Source organism: Anser anser (genome assembly GCF_964211835.1).
Source record: "Anser anser genome assembly, chromosome: 3".
Lineage (NCBI taxonomy): Eukaryota > Metazoa > Chordata > Aves > Anseriformes > Anatidae > Anser > Anser anser.
Window position 1 is genome coordinate 19,296,268 of NC_139722.1, and position 19,710 is coordinate 19,315,977.

A 19,710-nucleotide genomic window follows, 5' to 3' on the forward strand; every position below is an offset into this window, starting at 1 on the left:
CTATGCTATGAACTGTCTTCGTAGCATACTTTATAAAGGTAACTTTAATCTCTGAAGGTAATTCACAGGGTAAGTTCACTCTTCACTTCTCTGATTTTAACAAATAGTGTACTATGCTATATTGAAGACTCTAGCATACCAGTTACATGAAACTACTGAATCTATCAAAATCATAACCAAATTAATTAAGGCTTTGAGTCTACCTAATATGGTGTTCCCCCCCTGTGTAGTTGTGATTTTGATAAGCAAAGGAGTGATGTTGTGCACATCTGTTGCCATGACTACTAAACCCTGTGCAAGCTTTTTTAAGATACGCTTTATCCCCTTAGCACATAGTAATTTATCACTAAACCGAGAAGACTGATGTCTTGTAATAACTTCTGTTGCCTTAAAGGGGGATGACTTTAAATTTAGTTCTATGGTTCCTGCCAGCTCAGGGGTATAGCAATAAATCCCCATGTTTTCCAGCCTTATGTGTTTCTGCCTAACAGGTTTGTTTAATTTAATAAATAAAAGTTAAAAATACAAATACAATCATTAAAAGTCACTTGTTGTATGCCTGTTGTATTTGAAAGTTCTGTTCTTTGCCCTGTAAAGGATATATAAAAATCTAACTTGTGTATATGCTCATTTATGAAGACTTTTTAAAATGAAACATAGAAGAGAGGAAGGGTCAAAGGAGAAACCTTTTTTTTGTCATATAGCATGCAGACCCTAAGATAAAACCCTCTATTTCTAAGTAGATAATGTTAAACGTTGTGAAATGTGCTTCATGTTCTGCATCTCTGATCTTGTATTAACTAAATTCTCTGAGTAACTTGTGTGAAAGATAGTCCCGATATTAACAAGGTCTGCAATGAAGGGATAGTTTGATTAACAAAAGCAAACCCCACAATTCTGATTACTTTAATCAAAGCTCATATTAGGTTGTCCTTGAACAAATTTAAGAGAAGAGCTGTTTGCAATGTACTGGAAAAAATACATGCAAGAATGTCTCATCTCCATTTACACCGTAACATGTCTAGAATAATATAAATATTTGATAAGGACTTGCTGGGCTAGAGGTAGGTGTTTAAAGTCAGGGATATAAAAACCGTGGCAGTATAAGATGCAAAAACCAAAAAGGTCAGAAAATTTGCTATACCAGCAAAGAGGAAAAGAGCTTCTAAAGTAGTTAGAATAGCCACCTCTGTGAGAGTGCAGTTATGATAGCTGTAAGATAGAGTAAATGGTTTGGAATGTAGCAAAGAAGGAAGGGAAAAACAAGAGGTTGGCAGGAAGACTGTTAGAGTAGACTAGGAAGCAATCATTAGTAAACTTAATCAGAGAAGTGTTTGTGAAGCAGACAGGTCAGACACTAGGCTGAATGGATTTTTAGAGAGAATTATAGAATTATATCAGGGAAATTCAGAGTCCAAGGATAGACTAAAAAAAAAAAGTATATGAGAAGGGGGCACAAACAGCTGGAGGAAATGTTTGTGTGGTCTGGTGTAATTCTACTTATCTATGGTATTAGTGGGAAGTTCAATATACATTGTATTGCTGAAGGTAAGATGATAGAGTGAAAGAGAATATTTGTATTTTGGAAGGAAAGAGATCGATCAAGTGGTCAGACTAATAGTTAAGTTAGGATAAAGGCTTTTGTGGTAAACATAACTGAATGTAGGGTAGACAGAGAACGGCATTTCTTTTTAAACCCTGACACATTGCATGAGTAGTGCAATCAAGAATGAAGTGAAAAGTGCAATAGTGAGGGGAAAAAGTGTTTTACTGTTCCAAGCATACTTGAAATTTTTAAAAAAGTTCCCATGAAGTTTCAAGAAATGAAAAGAAAATGTGAAATTCAGACCCTAGAATAGCTGGTAGGAAGACATACCTCAGTGATATCCTCAATCTCTCAACCTTCGAGAAGAGTTCTGAAGTTGAATATCTAGGTGATATCCTCTATCCCAAGTGATTGCAGTAGTTGTCAGGAAAGAGGTTAGTCTAGGCATAATATACTTTGAATCTCTTCGTATGAATTTGCTTGAGGGTAGGAAGGCTTTGCAGGGGGATCTGGATGGGCTGGGTTGATGGTCTGAGTCCAATCGCATGACATTCAACAAGGCTAAGAGCCAGATCCTACACTGGGGTCATAACCCCATGCAGCGTTATGGGCTTGGGGAAGAGTGGCTGGAAAGCTGCCTGACAGAAAAGGACCTGGGGGTGCTGGCTGACAGCCAGCTGAACATGAGCCAGAAGTGTAACCAGGTGGCCAAGAAGGCCAACAGCATCCTGGCCTGCATCAGAAATGGCATGGCCAGTAGGTCCGGGGAAGTGACTGTCCCCTTGTTTGCAGCATTGGTGAGGCCACACTTGGAGTACTGTGTTCAGATTTGGGCCCTTCACTACGAGAAGGACATTGATTTGCTTGAGAAGAAAAGTGCAAAGAAGAGCAACGAAGCTGGTGAAGGGACTAGAGAACAGAAATTAGGAAGAGTAGCTTAGGGAACTGGGGCTGTTTAGTCTGGAGAAGGGCAGGCTGAGGAGACAACTCATCACTCTGCAACTACCTGAAAGGAGGTGGCAGCGAGAAGGGCGTTGCTCTCTTTTCTCAGGTGACAAATGATAGGATGTGAGGAAACTGTCTCAGGTTGCACCAGTGGAGGTTTAGGTTAGAGATTATGAAGAATTTCTTAATGGAGAGAGGGTGGTCAAGTACTGGAATGGGCTGCCCAGTTAAGTGGTGGAGTCCCCATTCCTGGAGGTATTTAAGAGATGTGTGGATGAGACACTTAGGGACACAGTTTAGTGATGAGACATGGTAGCTAAGGTTGATGGTTAGACTTGATGATCTAGAAGGTCTTCTCCAACCTACATGATTCTCCGATTCTGCTTTTTGTTTTGTATTAATAGTTAGATGCTAACAAGAGACTCCTCTGCTCGTGATGGGAGAACCTATATAAGGCCCAGGAAATACAAACTTTTGGTCAGTCCTCGTTTTCCAAAGGAAAACATTTTTCATTAAAAAAAAAAAAAGGGGCAAAACAAAGCAAACAAAACAAATCTCTCTGTACAAGTACTGTGAAGACTGTAGGAGACTCAGATCTAAGCAGAACCCTGGTAGATGGTGGTTTTGACATTGGTCATGGAAACAGGTACAGCCTTTTAACAAAGCCAGTGATCATAGAATCACAGAATATCCCGAGTCGGAAGGGACCCATAAGGATCATTGAGTCCAACTCCTGCCTCTACACAGGTCTACCCAGAAATTCAGACCATATGACTAAGAGCACAGTCCAAACACTTCTTAGACTCCGACAGGCTTGGTGCCTCCCTGGGGATCCTGTTCTAGTGCACGACAACCCTCTCTGTGAAGAACCTCTTCCTGATGTCCAGCCTGTGATGCAGCAGCACAAACAAACAAAAGAGGCAAATTTAATGGGGGAGGTAGTGAGGCAAAATGATGTAGCTTGAGTGCTTTGAATAAGGATGCTAGGTAGTTGTCAGTGCTGCAGTACTGTTTTCTGAAGTGGTTCACGTGAAGCACATAAACACAGCCAAGCAGTATGAAGGCCAAAGGTGAGTTAATGCTAAATGCCAGAGCTTAAGAAGGTGAATTCAGAATAATGCAGTAAAGATCTTTTGGTCATATCGCCTCCCTTGCATCTCAGCTTTTCTTACACGGAGAACATGTCATAAATACAGAACTGGTATAAATACTTAGAGAAGCTCTTATCTGAACATGCTGTGGTTTAGTCACAGAATTTTCGTAAAGTTGCTAGAGAACTGTACTAGAATAATCTGGATCTTGTTTGCTTTTAGCTCCAGATGATCCTAATACAAACAAGTAAAGAGGAAAACTTCAAAGCAAGCTGAGAAATCTATACGAGTCACTGCAGTTAACAGCTGGGATTTCCCCCAAACTATGCACTAGCAATGGGAACTCAAGGTCTGCGGGTGTTAAGGGGATTATGCAAGTTTCCAGGGAAACAGATTCTTGTCAGTGGAGTGCAGTTAGCTTTTTATAGACCATTTAATTTTTTAAATGTGTTTTACAGACAGATATATTGCATAGAAAATGCACATGGACAGCTGGTACGAGACCTCGACTTTAATCCCAATAAACAGTACTACCTGGCTAGCTGTGGAGATGACTGCAAGGTGAAATTCTGGGACACAAGAAATGTCACTGAACCAGTGAAGACACTAGAGGAGCATTCCCACTGGTAGAACAAATTATCTGCATGCTGTGTTGTGGGTGGATGGCTTATGTAATTTATTCAGCTAATTATTTTACCGTTTAGGAACAATGCAACCTAACTATGTTTGTGCTATTGTGAATAATCATTTTTCTGCACAGAGGAAAGGTTTTAACATGTGAATGTTCCTCATGTGATTGTAAATTAAGAGTTTAGACAATGTTTTAGTGTAATTGGCAAGAAAGTGTTGTTAACGTTGGGGAGATAGGGTACACCTTTGAGAAGCACAACACAGAGCTTGGCTTGTAGGGACCAGCTGGGATACAGCTGTGCCTTCCCAACTTGAGCCTTATCTGCTGCACCTGATGTGCAGAGAAGCCCCTGAGCTGTTTTGGTTACAGCAGCTGCCATCTATCTATCTATCCTTCCAATGCAGAGTGGTAGATGTGCAATAATGCAGCCTCACTTTTTTATGCTCTTTGCATCCCTTAAGCCAGAGCAAGTGATTTAAAACAAACAACAAAACAAAACAGAAAACCTCTGAGGTAGTATTTAGAACTTCTGTCTACTGCTCTGGCCTGTGGCTGGAGCAAAGAGAGAATCTTGTCTGACACTTGTTGACTTCTATGGTTAAGACAAGATGAACAATTCATATTTTATAAAAGTTCAGTTGGAGTAATTCTTGCAAAATAAATCTGGACCCTGAAGCTGCTTTGGCGGGAATGAAGATGTGAATTAACAGAAACAGCATATATGTTTTTTTTTTTTCTCCAAGAAGATTAAAAGGAAAATAATAAAACAAGAACCCTAAGACATTTAGTATTAAGTTGATATGTATAATGTCGAAGTTGAAGAAAAATATAATCCTTCTTTTGTTTTAGGGTCTATTTTAAATTTCACTGTTAGAATGTTTGAGATTTCTATTTAAAAGATCACTTCTAATCTGTATTTTGCTTTGGGGAGGTTTTTATTTTTAGAACTTAAATATTTTTCTGACTTATTAAACAGTGAACTGGCAAGTACCTTCAAGGAATTATATCACTGAATGGTATCTTTTGGGTTTTGGATTTTTTTCTCAAAATGTATTTGTTGAATTTTAAAGATAAACATAGAAAATGAATGACATGGAAGCTTAAAAGCCAAATGAACAAGGCAAAAAGTAGTCTTTGGAATGAGGCATTTCACTTCTATGCATACTTACCTCACTCAAATCAAAGATCAATTTTTAATTCTGTTTTTAAAAACGAAGTCTTCTAAGCAACGTTGATACTCTCAACCTGTCAAGAATAGTATGTTGTTCTTTGTTTTTTTTAGGGTCTGGAATGTCAGATACAATCATTCTCATGATCAGCTGATCCTTACAGGAAGCAGTGATAGCAGAGTTATACTGTCTAATATGGTATCAATTTCTTCTGAACCATTTGGGCATATGGTAGATGATGATGAACTGAGTGATCAAGAGGACCAGCATCAAGAAGAGAAGTATGAAGTTTCCTGGGTTTTATGCAGATGTTTGTAGTTTGTCTTTTCATTGTAATGGTTAACATGCTATTCTTTGCTGACTAGGATTTTTGTATACAGGCCTTTCAGGTAAGTAGTTCCTACTTCGTTCTTCTTTTCTCAGCCTTGGGTGCAATCCATTCTTTAAACTGAATTGGCACAATCACGGTATTTTCACCGGTAGAAAGGGGGATGGTGTTACTAAGAACCAGTCCTAAAGTCAGTTGGATGAGTGAAAAAATCATCTTAAGGGAGTTCTGGATCAAGTAAAGCATATATAATAATCTGTGTTAAATGAGAGTTGAAAATCTGCCTTTTTTTTTTCTTGTGTATATGTTAGGAAACAAGTCTAGTGGTGATCTTCCATACAGTCAGAGAAATGGAGGTACAAATACATTAGTTCTTGTAAGTTTCATGCTTAATGAAAGAATCTTGACTGCTCTAGAAACCAGTATTTTATAGACCTCCATCAAGCAAAAGAAAAACTTGTTTTCAGTTCTGTTGGTAGAGAATAATGCATGCTATTGCAAACATTTGTAAACACTTTTCCACTTGGGTGTGTGGGGAGTCACATATTTTGCATGTGTATTTTGGAGAGTGGGGCTTTTTTTGTGTAAAGAGTTAACTGAAATGCAAAAATCATATCAATCTTTTCATTGTGCAATATATGTTAGTTTTCCTCTTCTGTATGAATATATATGTGTATAGAGGGAGCTCTGTAGATCTAGCATGGAATGACGCTTTCTAATTTTACAACCAGCGCACATGGTGATCTTCAGCAGACTCTTACTTTGCAAAACAAGGGTAATGGTACTGAAACTCATGTAAAATATTTTGAGGCCAACTGGCTTTAGTCTGTATTCTTCTGTTCTTTGCAACTGTGCATATATATGTTCTCACTGCTTGCACTGAGCAATTGTTTTAAGTTGGCTGATTTATTTTAATATGTAAAAGTGTTTGCAATGAAATAGGCAGATTAACTCCTGAAGCATTTCTTTAAACGAGGAACGGTCAGATGGGATGAGGAATAAGGAAGTTGCAAAAGGATCCCTCAGTTACTCAGCTGTGTTCTTCAGGTGTTTCAGTTAAAGTTCGAAGTTTAGATTATGTCTGTAGTTGCACTTTTAAGGTTGCTCTGGCACCTTTTGTTAATAAAGACATCATTTTGCTCCAACTAGTTTTGACATTTTGGCTTCATATAAAGAAAAACTGGAAACTTTATTAAATAAGCTATCTCATATATAGGAATGGATAATTTAATAAATGCTAAATGTCTCTAGAATCAGTTGGTAATATAAGTACCTTGAGAATAAAGGTATCAATTCAGGTGCATACGAAGTTGCTCACATCAACAGTACATACTTACTGTCTAGAATGTGACTATAGTACAGGACTACAAATATGGTGGCTTACCATTGGCTTGGGATTTAAATTCATTTTGTTCTGAATGGAATATAAATAGCATTAGTGGAAGCGAGAAAGGTTACAGAATCTTATGTGTATATGATGGATTTGCATTGATATAAAAAACACCGCATGTAAATAGTGTTCTTGACAGATGGCGTATAGTAGGTTATCCAGAGTTGTTCTGAATTTGTGTTGCTTGTAGGCATTGTTGTTTGCCTCATTAAAATACAGGTGTTGTTTCTAGAACAGGAATTTTTGAAACCAGTAATATGCAAAATACGACAAAGTACAGCATCTTTTCTATGAGATGGATGTAAACCACATCATAAATGACTTGTATAGTGATGATGCAGAGCCCTCACCTTTTCCCAGAGGCTGCAAGAGTACCATCAATAATGACTAAATAATTCTTCATTTATAAAGAATTTTAAATATGTGCTTTTCAGCTGCTAGCCTGTTCTCTATAAAACCTGTGAAAGCACAATAGCCTTTGTAACATTCACTTGGTACTGTAAGAGTTTTGTCTTTCTGCTTTCTCTCCTTGTTATGAGTTGAGCTGGGAGGATGTTTGCAAGGTACTCACCAGCCTTGAACTGTTGCCAGATGAATGTCTGTTTAGCTCTGAGTGCAGTAATGAAACAGGGCATAACAGCTGTTGGGAATACTTCTTGTTAGTCAATGACTACTGCCAAATATTTAGGCTTTAGTACCTTTTTCCCACCTGGAGACCTTTTTGAAGAGCCTATTGTACCATTCTATGGGTACAGAGTCTTCTGTAAAACAGGTTTGGGTTGTGCTTGGAGGTTTTGGGGAGTAGGAAGGTGTTTCTTTCAAGAAGTTGTTATATCCTTACCAGGTTCATTTTTACCCTGTTAGGAGAACATCTATTCATTCTATTCCTATTAAATAGCACAGAAATCTTAAATATATATATACACATATATACATACATACATATATATATATATTCTCAAGTGTATCATGAAATACACCAGGAAGAGGAAGCATCTGTACAACTAGTATCTCCAGTCGGTCAACTTGAGACTGAGCAACCAACTTTCCACTTGACATTTCAACCTTCTTTTAAGCGAATGAAGGGAGAAGGCTGTTTCTTCATAGGCTATTTTTTGCATTGTGACTAAAATAACTTGTAATATACTCCTTGGGTTAAATATAAAAGTGTACAAATGAAGAGTATATACCAGTTGTATCTTCAAAGGTGTTTTTTTCTTAGCAAAAATCCATGCATTTTAAATATACTGATTTGTAATACAATTCTAAACAGCTAAGACTTCTGAGTTCTTAAAAACTCAAGTTAATTTTTAACATATTAAGATATTTTGGAGTAAACTTTCTATGTGTTAATGTATTTCTTGGCTGGAGACAAAAGCAAGTAACAGTTTAACCTTGCATTGTGCAACCCCGTAGAATTACACGAGTGTACCACTCATTTATTTTTCCTAGCTTTTCTGTAGTAAATGCCTACTTTTTAAGGATCAAAACTTAAAAATATATTTCTCTTTTTAAGAGAGGAACATAAGTTTACTGAGGAATGAATAGGCAGCGCACACAAAGTTGCTGTTATCTATTCTTATCAAGGAATTGCTCTTTGAGGTTTCTCCTTTGGGTGCTTGTCCATGTATGTGTCACCACCTTGAGAATGTATGTGTTCCCATCTTGGAGACCAGAGCACACTTACAGATGCAGTAAAACTAGGACATTGCATGAGGTTCTGTCACTGATCACAATCGAGTGACCTTGATTTCCTCTCAACTGCTGATTCTGATCAGAGCAATTAGTTTGTGGTCTCCTTCCTGCTTTTTCTGCTGCTACTGTTGCTGCTTCTCTCATCAGTCATAAAAACGGAAGAACATCCTCACTGCATCATATCAAAGGTCTCCCTAGCCTGTATCATGTCTCTAATCGTGGCCAAGAGGAAACAAAAAAAAAACAGGAAAAGGAGATGATACTTCCCCTGGGTATGCTTTCAGCCCCTGTCTGTTTGCAGCTTAGGGACCTGTGCTGCCTTCTGAATCATCTTTGGAGTCTTCTGATTCTTCTCTTTAGAATTGTCTTTTGCCATCAGCCGTATTCTTGAGTTTTCTCTCCTCCCACTGACTTTTTGATTGTTCCAAAACATGCTAGCTGTGCATACACTGCCTTTTGTATCTAGGATGAATGTGCCAACAGTGTTTTGTCCTTGCACTGAATCAGGCAAAGCTTCAGCACTCTGCCAAAAACAGGTACTCTTAAAAAGAGAACCAAGGTTTCCAGAGGGAGGAGGCATAGACATGTGGCTAGAGGAGTGCTATGGTGTATTCTGGTCAATTTCATGATCTGGATAATTTAATGCACTTTTCAAATATGGCAAAAAGCTAGCATAGGAAGAAAGAATGAAATACTGTACTTCTGGCTTAATTTCTAGCATGTTAACCTAGATGTGGAAAGAAGCGTACAAAACAAAAATAGCACAGATGAAGTAAGGATTTGGGGTGCATTTTGCTTTTATCCCCAAAACAAAGCTAGTGTGTGAACCTTGGGTAGGAATGCAGGGGAGTGTCTTTTGAAGCATGTTCTGAACAAAACATCTGAAGCATGGGGTCGTTCAGCCTCTGTGGGTGTGATTGAGGCTGGCTTCTCCTCAGCCTCCCTTTAATGGTTTTGCAGTCTGGCATTGCAACAATGAGCTTGCCTTAATTCTAGAGTTTCTTAAGATGTCTGTCAGTTCCCTTCTAGACATCTGCAGAGTACTAAGAACTATCTTCCTCCAAAGGGAGGTGGTGACTGTCTTATATCCTTTATTTCCTGTTTGGTCATCCAAAATTTTTGTTAATGAAAGAGTCTATATTCAGTTTAATTAAATGCGTCTGACATTCATTCTAATTTTACTCTGCCGTTTTTAATAGAACAACAAAAACTACCAAGTTTCTGCAGTTTAGTGGCCATCTTTACTGATCAATCATGGGCTGCCTTCTCCCTTATACTATGTTTTCGCAAGTTAGGTTCAAAGCTTATCCTTTTATTAGTTATCCAATTAAGATCATACCAGAAATTCACATTAGGAAATAGATTTATTAGCGTTTTCCCAAAAGTGTTATGTTACTATCTTTTTCACTATAAATGTTAGCCATATTGTCAATAATAATAATAATATATATATTTATGAAGAGAGCTAAATCTAGCATGAGGACTTCTCGCCATTTTGCCTTTAAAGTTGAGAGGCTGGTATATACTCTCCTGGCAGAGAGTAACTCATTGGAATAGTGAAGTTTTAATGAGATTTTAAGTACAGGAACACCTTCAGCCACTGCAATGCGGCAGAGAGCAAATGGTGTCTGGTCTCTCTGTGGAGAGAGATTTTGTTCAAAATTTCATCTAAAGGAGGTGGTGGCTTCTACTGTTGTGATAGAATTGGTGGTTTGGGGCATTTTGAGTAGTAAACCATATAATTTCACCATAATACATATAGACTATGTGATCTACCCTAACACTTTTGTATACACATCTGTGAATTCAGGAGAGCAAACTTTGTCATTATTACTGTTCTGAAAAATGTTTGTCAAACAGTCATAAGGATGGCATTTGGGATGTTTTCATAGAGTTGCCGATAGTGTTAACAGTGATGATAATTTGCTTGTGATATTTATGACTCAAATCTAGAATTTATAGATTCTATTCTAGAATTTCTAGAGTAGGATCATGCTATAGGACTAACAAAAAAAAAAATTAAAACAGCTTAAACACTTGCTGTTCTGGGGAATGCCAGTCTTTGGCACTTTACTTGGTAGGATGCATAAGGAAGCTGGGCCAAATCTAGTGCAGCAGCAATTTCCAGCTCCTAGATTATTTTGAATTCAAAAAAAAAAAAAAAAAAGAAAAAAAACTCTACTATTTCTTTCTTTAATTTTCATCAGCAGATATACTCTCAATTTACATTTCATAGTAGGGCAACTATGCAACCCAATATATTAAAAATAAGCATTTATTGTTTTTAATGTTTTTTCATGTACACGCAGTCCAGAAGGCTGTGTTTTGTGTAAGAAAATAAGGCTTACAATAGAATGAATGGCTAATTAATATACATAGAAATTGCATTCCAATATAAAAAGCCTTGAATTCTGTCTTCCTTAACAGGGTAAAAAATGAGCTAGTGTGTTGTCTGAGCTTACCAGAAACACTCTTACAGTTGCAAAGTTCTTCCCTGCAGTTAAAGGGAAAAGGGCATCTGCTGGGCTTGTTTTAGAGTCCAATGATGTGCATTTAGTCTTCAGGATTCATTTGGAGGCTGCAGTACGTGTTGCCGCTCTGTTGAATCACATCTGTTTCACAGAAATTTTATATTAAAGAGGATTTAACTTTGACTGTGATAAGGAATTTAATGATTTTTGGTGACTCTGAAAAACATATTTTATTAAACACTGTGGTGACAAAACAATCTCTAGCACTGCAAACTTAAGTGGTTGTTAGCATGAGCAGTAATTGGAAATAACAGCTCTCTACATGAAAACAATTATCCAAAGCTTAACAGGCTTCTCTCTCAAGTCAGTAATACAATTAACCTCAATGTTATCTAGTAAAATGAAAGCTCTTCTCCTTTTGTAGGAGAAGCTGGTAGGGGTCGTGCAATACGAATAAGACTACAAAGAGAAAGCAGTCCAGTTTCAGCTCTGTCTAGCATAGGTCTTAAATCTATGCAGGATGTAGGTAGAGATTACACATTTCTTAGTACGAATACTTGATGGCATAAGTGTTTGGTGCCTTGTCAATTGACGCAGTGCAAGAACACACACAAACACACATATATATGTGTGTGTGTGTATATATATATATATATATATGTATAAAAGAAAATGGTACTTAGATCTGCCCAGAGGAAAAAAAAATATCTTTACTACGGGAAAACCTGAAACTCAAGGAATTTTTTAAGGGGCAGGGAGATTTTTTGGACAAGGAAGAAAATTAGTATACCAAGCTTGCCAGGTGTAACAAGTGATTACCAAGGACACTCATCAAATAAAGTTCTAGTCAGACTTCTCTATCTAGGAATCAATAGGCCAAGCCACCTACACCTTCAGTACACTTATCTAGCTATAGCATGACTGCATTTTCACACCTATAACCAGCAAGTTTTATGTAAAAACAGAAATCTCTGTTTTGACAACAACCTGAGTTATACATATTAAAGTAGTATGGAGGAAAGTTTACTTTATATTCTCCCCTGTACAGGTAATCTTCCTGTTTCTGAACTTCTCTAACTGGGAAGAAATTGAACGACCCATCGTGTTCCAAAATATGCCAAAGATCCGCTCTTTTTATCCTGATAACCAGTCCAATTTGAATGCCCTCCTCTTCTGTCTCTGGTGTTATGCATATAGACCAAGAAGGCAAATAACCTGTGAATTTTCATTAAGAGTCGGTACTTAAAGAATAGAAGGTTTCTGAGATGAGAATAAATCACATGACAGAATAGTATTAGTATTTTTAATTATTGCTACATAAAATAGAATATTAGAAAAAATACACTCAGTTCTATTGTGTTACACTCTGAAATTGCTGTACATTAAGGAGAAATAAAATTGTAGCAACTGGTTAAAAACGAAGGTAATTAAAATACCTGATTAGAAAACTAATGTGCTAAGATAAGTTGTTTTGTATGCGTTTCACTGGTATTTCCTGTGGCCAATATATTTTTTCAGATTTTTATCAGATTCTTGTTTATAAATATATTTTAAAAAGTACTTATTACTGTGGTTAAATAAATGTCAATGTCATAGCTGCTAAGCATATATATTGCATTCACCAAATTGTATTTAATATTCAGGAGATTAGTAAAGTCTGAGCTGATTCCTTAATAGATTTTTTAAAAATTATAAAACCTGTGTAAAAAAAAAAAAAATCATCAAAAGTAAATAATTTTAGCCCTGGGACTCAAATAACTTTTAAGTCTCCTACGTTTATGCAGAGTCGGAAATTGTATATTCAGCCTAGTCTTGGACTACCAAAAAAGTGCTCACATAGCCACAATGCAGATGATTCTGTGGTGTTTTCTTGGGTGTCTCTGAGTGTGGGGTAAAGTGATCGATCTCTGGGGGGGGGGGGTGGAAACAAACACAAGCCTTGTTTTCCTTCTGGTTTTGGATAATCTTTCAGATACACAAAATATTCTGTTCTTTATTCCCCTTTACAGAATCCTTTTGGGTTAATTACCGATTGCATAGTTTAAGAGCTTTATTTTTTTCATTCATAGTGTTTGTAAAGAATGTCCGTGGACAGTTTTTCAGATCTTTTGCGTTGTTCCTGAGATACATGTCATTCTGAGATTTTTTTTTTCCATCTATATGTCTTCTGTAGTATCTAGCTCTTTTACCCCAATGGATCACTTTCATAAGGATTTTCTCAGATTATCAATCAGATATTCCGGGTTTCAAGATTATGCCAATCTTATGTACAAGTAGTCTATAAAAATGTTGTTATAGAGCTAACCTATTTAAAAATAATGACAACAAGAATACACTGAAAAACAAACTCATGTGACCTGAAGAATCACGTGAAAATTTCTTTTCGTGGAAGAAAAGAAATTTTCTTCTTGAGTATGGAAGTATATAAACAACAATAAGATAGTTAAAAATTGTAGTTATAAATGGAAATACCAAGCAGTAGTTCATCTAGTACTAGGGTTTTCTTTTTTGAGCACTCATTATTCCCCTTTGAATTCTGTAAATTAAATTAGATGAACTGTATTATTTAAATGAAACAGTGAAACAACTTGGAGCATACAGAGAATAGTGTAAGTTAGAGGCTTATTTGTCCTTGTTTATCCAACCTTTGGTTAACTGCGACTCCTGGTTAACTGAAAGTCGGTCATGTCCCCTGACAGCAATGTGCACCATGCATTACTCCCCTGCTTTTCCAGAGAGACATTTGAAACCTTCAGAATAATGGAGTTCTGGATAAGTGGGTGAGCACTGCATGAAGCACATTGCTGTCTGGGGACATGACCAACTTTCACTTAACCAGGCATGTCAGTTAACAGGAAGTTAGAAAAACATGTTGCAGGAGATGAAGTGTCTGTATATGCATGTTTATTAGCTCTCTGCTGTTAGATGGTTTGTAGCAAAGTGCGTATTCTGGAGAACTGCAAAACAATTCTGCTCTCTGCAATTAACCAGAGGCTGTATGTTGTTTGTGCTATGACCCTTTTTGTTAGTTGGCCTTAAACACAAGTAAATGATACTAGTCCTTGAAACTAAATATCTGAAGCTATCAGACTGCTTTTGGTTTATTCATTAAATTCAATTGAATTTTAATCGTGATGTGAGATTCACAGCTGTTTAGGCTGGCTAGGTGGGCCAGTGATATCCTGCAAGCAATTCAGGTGTAATGCTGTGTGCGCTTTGTGATTGTAGGAACGCGTGCTTTCAGAGAGAAGCAGTAAAGGGCAAAGACTGCTAATAACAACATTTCATTTCTGTAGCAGCGGTATCTGTTTAAATGATTGAGTGATGTTCACGAGGCTCTCTGTCTTCTGCTTTTTGTTGGGAGGACTGCAGCCGTAACAGAGGTCTGTTTTGAATCATAGAATATCACAAATTTCTTTACTGTGAGGGTGACAGAGCACTGGAACAGGTTGCCCAGAAAGGTTTTGGAGTCTCCTTCTCTGGAGATCTCAAAACCTGCCTGGATGCCATCCTGTGCAATGTGCTCTTGGTGATCCTGCTCGGCGGGGGGGGTTTGGTCTAGGTGATCTCCAGAGGTCCTTTCCAACCTCAGCTATTCTGTGATTCTGTTGGCCCATCAAGGATCATCAAGCCCAACTCTTGGGTCCCCAAAGGACCATCCAAAAAATCAGACCATGTGTCTGAGGGTGTTGTCCAAATGCTTCTTGAACTCCAGCAGATTCGGTGCTGTGACCACTGCCCTGGGGAGCCTGTCCCAGTGACCACACTCTCAGAGAGTGAAGAACCTTTCCCTAACCCCCAGCCTGACCCTCCCCTGTCCCAGCTCCATGCCGTTCCCTCGGGTCCTGTCGCTGTCCCCAGAGAGCAGAGCTCAGCGCCTGCCCCTCCGCTCCCCTCGTGAGGGAGCTGCAGGCCGCCAGGAGGCCTCCCGTCAGCCTCCGCTTCGCTGGGTTGAACAATCCAAGTGCCTTCATTTGCTTCTCTTGTGTTTTCCCCTCCAGACCCTTCACCATCTTTGTTGCCCTCCTTTCGACACTCTGTAACAGTTTTATATCTTTCTTATACTGTGGTGCCCAAAATTGTACACAGTTACTCGTGAGGCCGCACCAGCGCAGAGCAGAGTGAGACCATCCCTTCCCTTGATCGGCTGGCAGTGCCATGCCTGATGCACCCCAGGGTACAGTTGGCCCTCCTGGCCTCGAAGGCACACTGCTGGCTCATGTTCAGCTTACTGTTGACCAAACCCCCCCAAATCCCCTTCTGCAGGGCTGAACCTTGCATCTCCTACCTTTTTGGGGCAGGCAGGGGGATGCTTCTAAAAGGCTGGCTGATTCCTGCTAGGCAGACATGGGTAATCCTCTATGGGGGTAGTGTGACATTTTACATGGGCAAATAGTGATAGGATGAGGGGGAGCAGTTTTAAATTAAAAGAGGGGAGATTTAGATTAGATGTTGGGAGGAAATTTTTTACCCTGAGGGTGGTGAGGCACTGGAACAGGTTGCCCAGAGATGCTGAGGATGCCCCATCCCTGGAAGTGTTCAAAGCCAGGCTGGATGGGGCTCTGGGCAACCTGGTCTAGTGGGTGGCATCCCCACCCATGGCAGGGGATTGGAACTAGAGCATCTTTAAAGTGGATGTAGGTGATCTTTAACTGTTCTATGATTCTCTGAAGAGAGCTCTAAGGTCATCCTATGCAAACTCACCCTGCAGCTACAGAATAACGTACTGCAGTGTTGCTCTTAAGGGAGGGATTGGCTCTGTGAGTTGGGGGCAAAGAAAGGCTGTTTTCCCCTATCAGAGCACAATCAGTGACTCTTGGAGGTGGTTTGGAATTTAAAGACTAGCCTGAATCTGCTTTTAAATACTTGTAATGCAAAAGAGAATCAGTCTTTGTCTCGTGATGATGTAGGTGACCGAGAACTTGAGAGGTGAAGTATATAGTAATAAATGAGAATCTAGGTTTTATTGTAGATTTGATGTTGGTATAACGCAAGGAATGGGAGAGAAAAATGGAAGTGTTTGGAAGCATGCCTCTCTCCCCTTTCCCCTAGCCTCTATCTCCTTTCCCCTATTCTGGATGGGTCCAGGAGTGCAGCACAGGAGAAACTGCATTGTTAATGACTGAAACTTCTTACCTGCTTGCACCCACGTAATGAGTGGGTATAAATCGTATAAATTCAGTTAACAGAATTCAGTTAACAATAAAGAGGGTGGACCACGGTGAGAGAAAATTTGTTGATAAAATACATGTTTAAATGCCTGTAGTATAATGAGAGGGAGAGGAAGAGAGAAATGCTCAGTGGAGATGCTAAGAGGGAACCACACTGAGGTTGAGAATTAAGGATGCTTTAGTCCCTACAAATGGGATCTTTATACTGGCTTGAGTGCTGTGTTATCTGAAACGTAAGTACACACAGATACCAGGTGCAGAATGATACTTCTTCAGACCACACTATTGCATTCATAGACCTTAAATACGAGCTTGCGCTCTAGGTGTTAGTGACACTTTAAAATGAAGTCTGTTCGTGGATCCTTACTTTTTGTTTTTCTTTTCTTTTTTAATTTTAGGATTAAAGAGCCCCTTCAGGACAGTGTAATAGCTACCTATGAAGAACATGAAGATAGTGTATATGCAGTTGAATGGTCCTCAGCAGACCCATGGCTATTTGCCTCTTTAAGTTATGATGGGAGACTTGTTATTAACAGGGTTCCAAGAGCTCTTAAATATCACATACTGTTATAATTTGTTTGGATTATGATGGAGTTGTTATTTTGATGTACACAACTGGTAGGTATTTAATTATTTTTTTCAGGATCTACTTTGATTTTTATTAAACGTAAATATTGTTAAGAAAATCTGTACTAATGTAGACACTTTTGTCTTTTGTATTTGCCTTGGAAAAATATGATGCATACATTAGAAAAGCCTGTGCTAGCTAGTGGTCTCTTTTTGTTTGTTTTATAATCATTGAGATTGGGAATTGCAAAGTTCCTGGAGATATCGGGTCCTTTCCATACTACTGCTTTATTACTTCAGCTTTATGCAGATGCAGTACACTACAGAGGAGTTATACCTATATAAGACTGGGACAATGTAGGGTGCATGTACTAGAAGTGATCTACTTCTCTCCAAGAATAGTATCATATCTTTCTGATATAAGCAGACTTCTGTTCTTAGCAAGGACTACATTCTGCCAACTATTCTGTCTCCTTATTCAGTTATTGTAAAACACAGTTGGGAATGATCTGAAAGGTTTTCTTAATTCAATTTAGTATTTTAAAAGTTTTACTCTTGTTCTGCATATCCTAGGAAGAAATATTAATCATGACAGTGAAACCATCAAAGTATGTTTTTCATACCTTATAGTAGGTATCTTTCTTGCCTTTATAGTAGTATCAACAAAGTACCATCTTGTTATTTGTAGATAAAATGCACTTTTGTGCCACATATTGCTATTAGAAATAACATCCATCTTTACCAAAACCTCTTATATTCTCATGTAGTGTGTTTTATACCATGTTCATAGAACTTAGTTTTTTTGTAGTATATATTGAGGGACTCTGGAGCTACACCATTGTTAACCTGGAAAATCTCCTTAATATTTGTAAGTAATCTCTCTCTCTTATCCTTTTGGCTATGTGCCATTCTCTAGTATAATGTAGCAGGCTTTCAAGTAAGCACAAAACATCCTTTGCTATATCTTACTCTTTACAATACGTGACCTAGGCATTGTGACTATCTTGTCACAAATGCTGAGAACAGACAGATGCTGCCCTGCAGAAGAATACCCAAAAAACTTGAAATATAGATGGAAGGTGTGATTAAAATATTCCTGAACATACTGACACCTCCCCACAGCCCCAGCTTGCTGTTACGATGAAAATTCTGCCTCCTTTTCTTTCTGTACTTAAACTAAACACAACAGTAATTATTCTGTTGTCTTTCCATCACTATTATTTCCTATTGTCTTGAGAACTTGGGTATGTGAAATGGTGTTGGTTGTGGTGGCATTGTGGAAGACCACTCTGAAGAAGAAATGCAAGGACATGGGATGGAAAGATCAATACCAGCCTCTTCCTGTGCTTTCTGCAGTTGCTATAGTTACTGTTGAGGGACAGCCTGCTACTCACCTCTGCTTGTCCTTATCCGCTGTCTGGATCGAAATATGTCCAAATGTGATTTGTTGTGTATGCACAGCTGCTGCTATGAGAACACGCTTTGAGAGCATCACTGACTGCTGTAGACCAAAATGTCCAGAAAAGATAAAAGGTGAATTCTATTCCTGGCTTGTTAAAAAAGCTTGTTTGGAAGAATTCATAAGAGGGAATTAATTTAATTAAATCATCTGTATTATTGTTTGTGTTTGTGTTAAAATGATGCCTGTCTGCTCCAGAGTGAGTGCTTCATTGGAAATTCTGATGGTCTGCTTTTCTGTGTTAAGATTTTAAACTTGTGCTATTTGGAATTGTCTCAATCTGTAATTAGGCGTGAGTTATTCACATGTATACTGTAAGAAAAAATTATATTTCCAAATCAATAGTGCTTCAGTTGTCTGAATATCAAAATCCTTGGTTGGGCTGCAGCTTTTTGTGGACTTCTCTTGTGTTTTTTTTTTCCCCTCAAAAAAAGCCCTGCGGTATTTCTTTAGTATGCAGCAGAACTCTTAAAACTTTATTCACATTAGGAATAAAGGTCTAATGAAATTTTTTTGTCTCTTAATATATGTGGCTTGTAGTATGAAGGTGAGAGGAAATTACGTAACCATATGTAGGATTTGGTTTGATCTTAACATGTAATAAAATGTGGGACAGATTTCAGACTAATTTTGATGTAGCTGCATTTCCTTTTAATATTGTGAGCTTACAAGAGCTCAAAAGCTCTAGCTGCAAACAAATAATAACAAAAAATACTCTTTCTTTTGGTTTAGTTCGGTCAAATGCGTATAGTATCACTAACAGGGAATAAAAGGGTGGTGAACACTGGGAAGGGAAGGAGTAGCAGATCAAATTCGAATGAAATGAGTTACAGTAGAATCAAGAGAGCAGGAAGGGTCAAGTATTAATCATTTTCAGCTATCTCTAAAGCTGGATCTGAGTTACATGCACAGCCCTCACAGCAACACGAAAATGACCTTCAGAAAGGGAAGGCTTTTGACAAGGTCCCATCTCAGGCTGTTAGAGAAAGCAAGCTGCTGTAAGATGAGAGGAAAGGTCCTCAGAGGGTTAAATAACTGGTTAAAAGATAGGAAATAGAATACAGGAATAAATCATCACATTTCATAACTAGAAGAAATTACCGGTGAAGTCTGGGATCTCTACCTAGGCCTGTGCTTTGCAGTATATTCGTGACCTTTGTGGAAAAAGGGCTGCACAGAGATAAGGCAAAGCTTCCAGGTGATATTCAGTGTAGTAAAGATGACTGACTGAAGAATTATGGAGGGGC

The 19,710-nt window shown here is 38.3% G+C and overlaps 1 protein-coding gene across 2 annotated transcripts in view; it reads left to right on the plus strand.

Annotated features, from left to right (window-relative positions):
- EIPR1 (EARP complex and GARP complex interacting protein 1) overlaps positions 1-19,091 on the plus strand; it is a 73,659-nt gene extending 54,568 nt beyond the window's left edge. Inside the window, exons 7-10 of one of the 2 annotated variants that reach the window (XM_083829555.1) lie at positions 4,041-4,208; positions 5,496-5,663; positions 5,748-5,771; positions 16,836-19,091. In XM_083829555.1, the coding sequence (XP_083685681.1) occupies positions 4,041-4,208; positions 5,496-5,663; positions 5,748-5,771; positions 16,836-17,010 (535 nt within the window). In that variant the 3' untranslated portion in view covers positions 17,011-19,091. The remainder of the gene's footprint in view (positions 1-4,040; positions 4,209-5,495; positions 5,664-5,747; positions 5,772-16,835) is intronic. The other variant, XM_083829556.1, reaches the window with a different exon arrangement.
- The last annotated feature ends 619 nt before the right edge of the window (positions 19,092-19,710 follow it).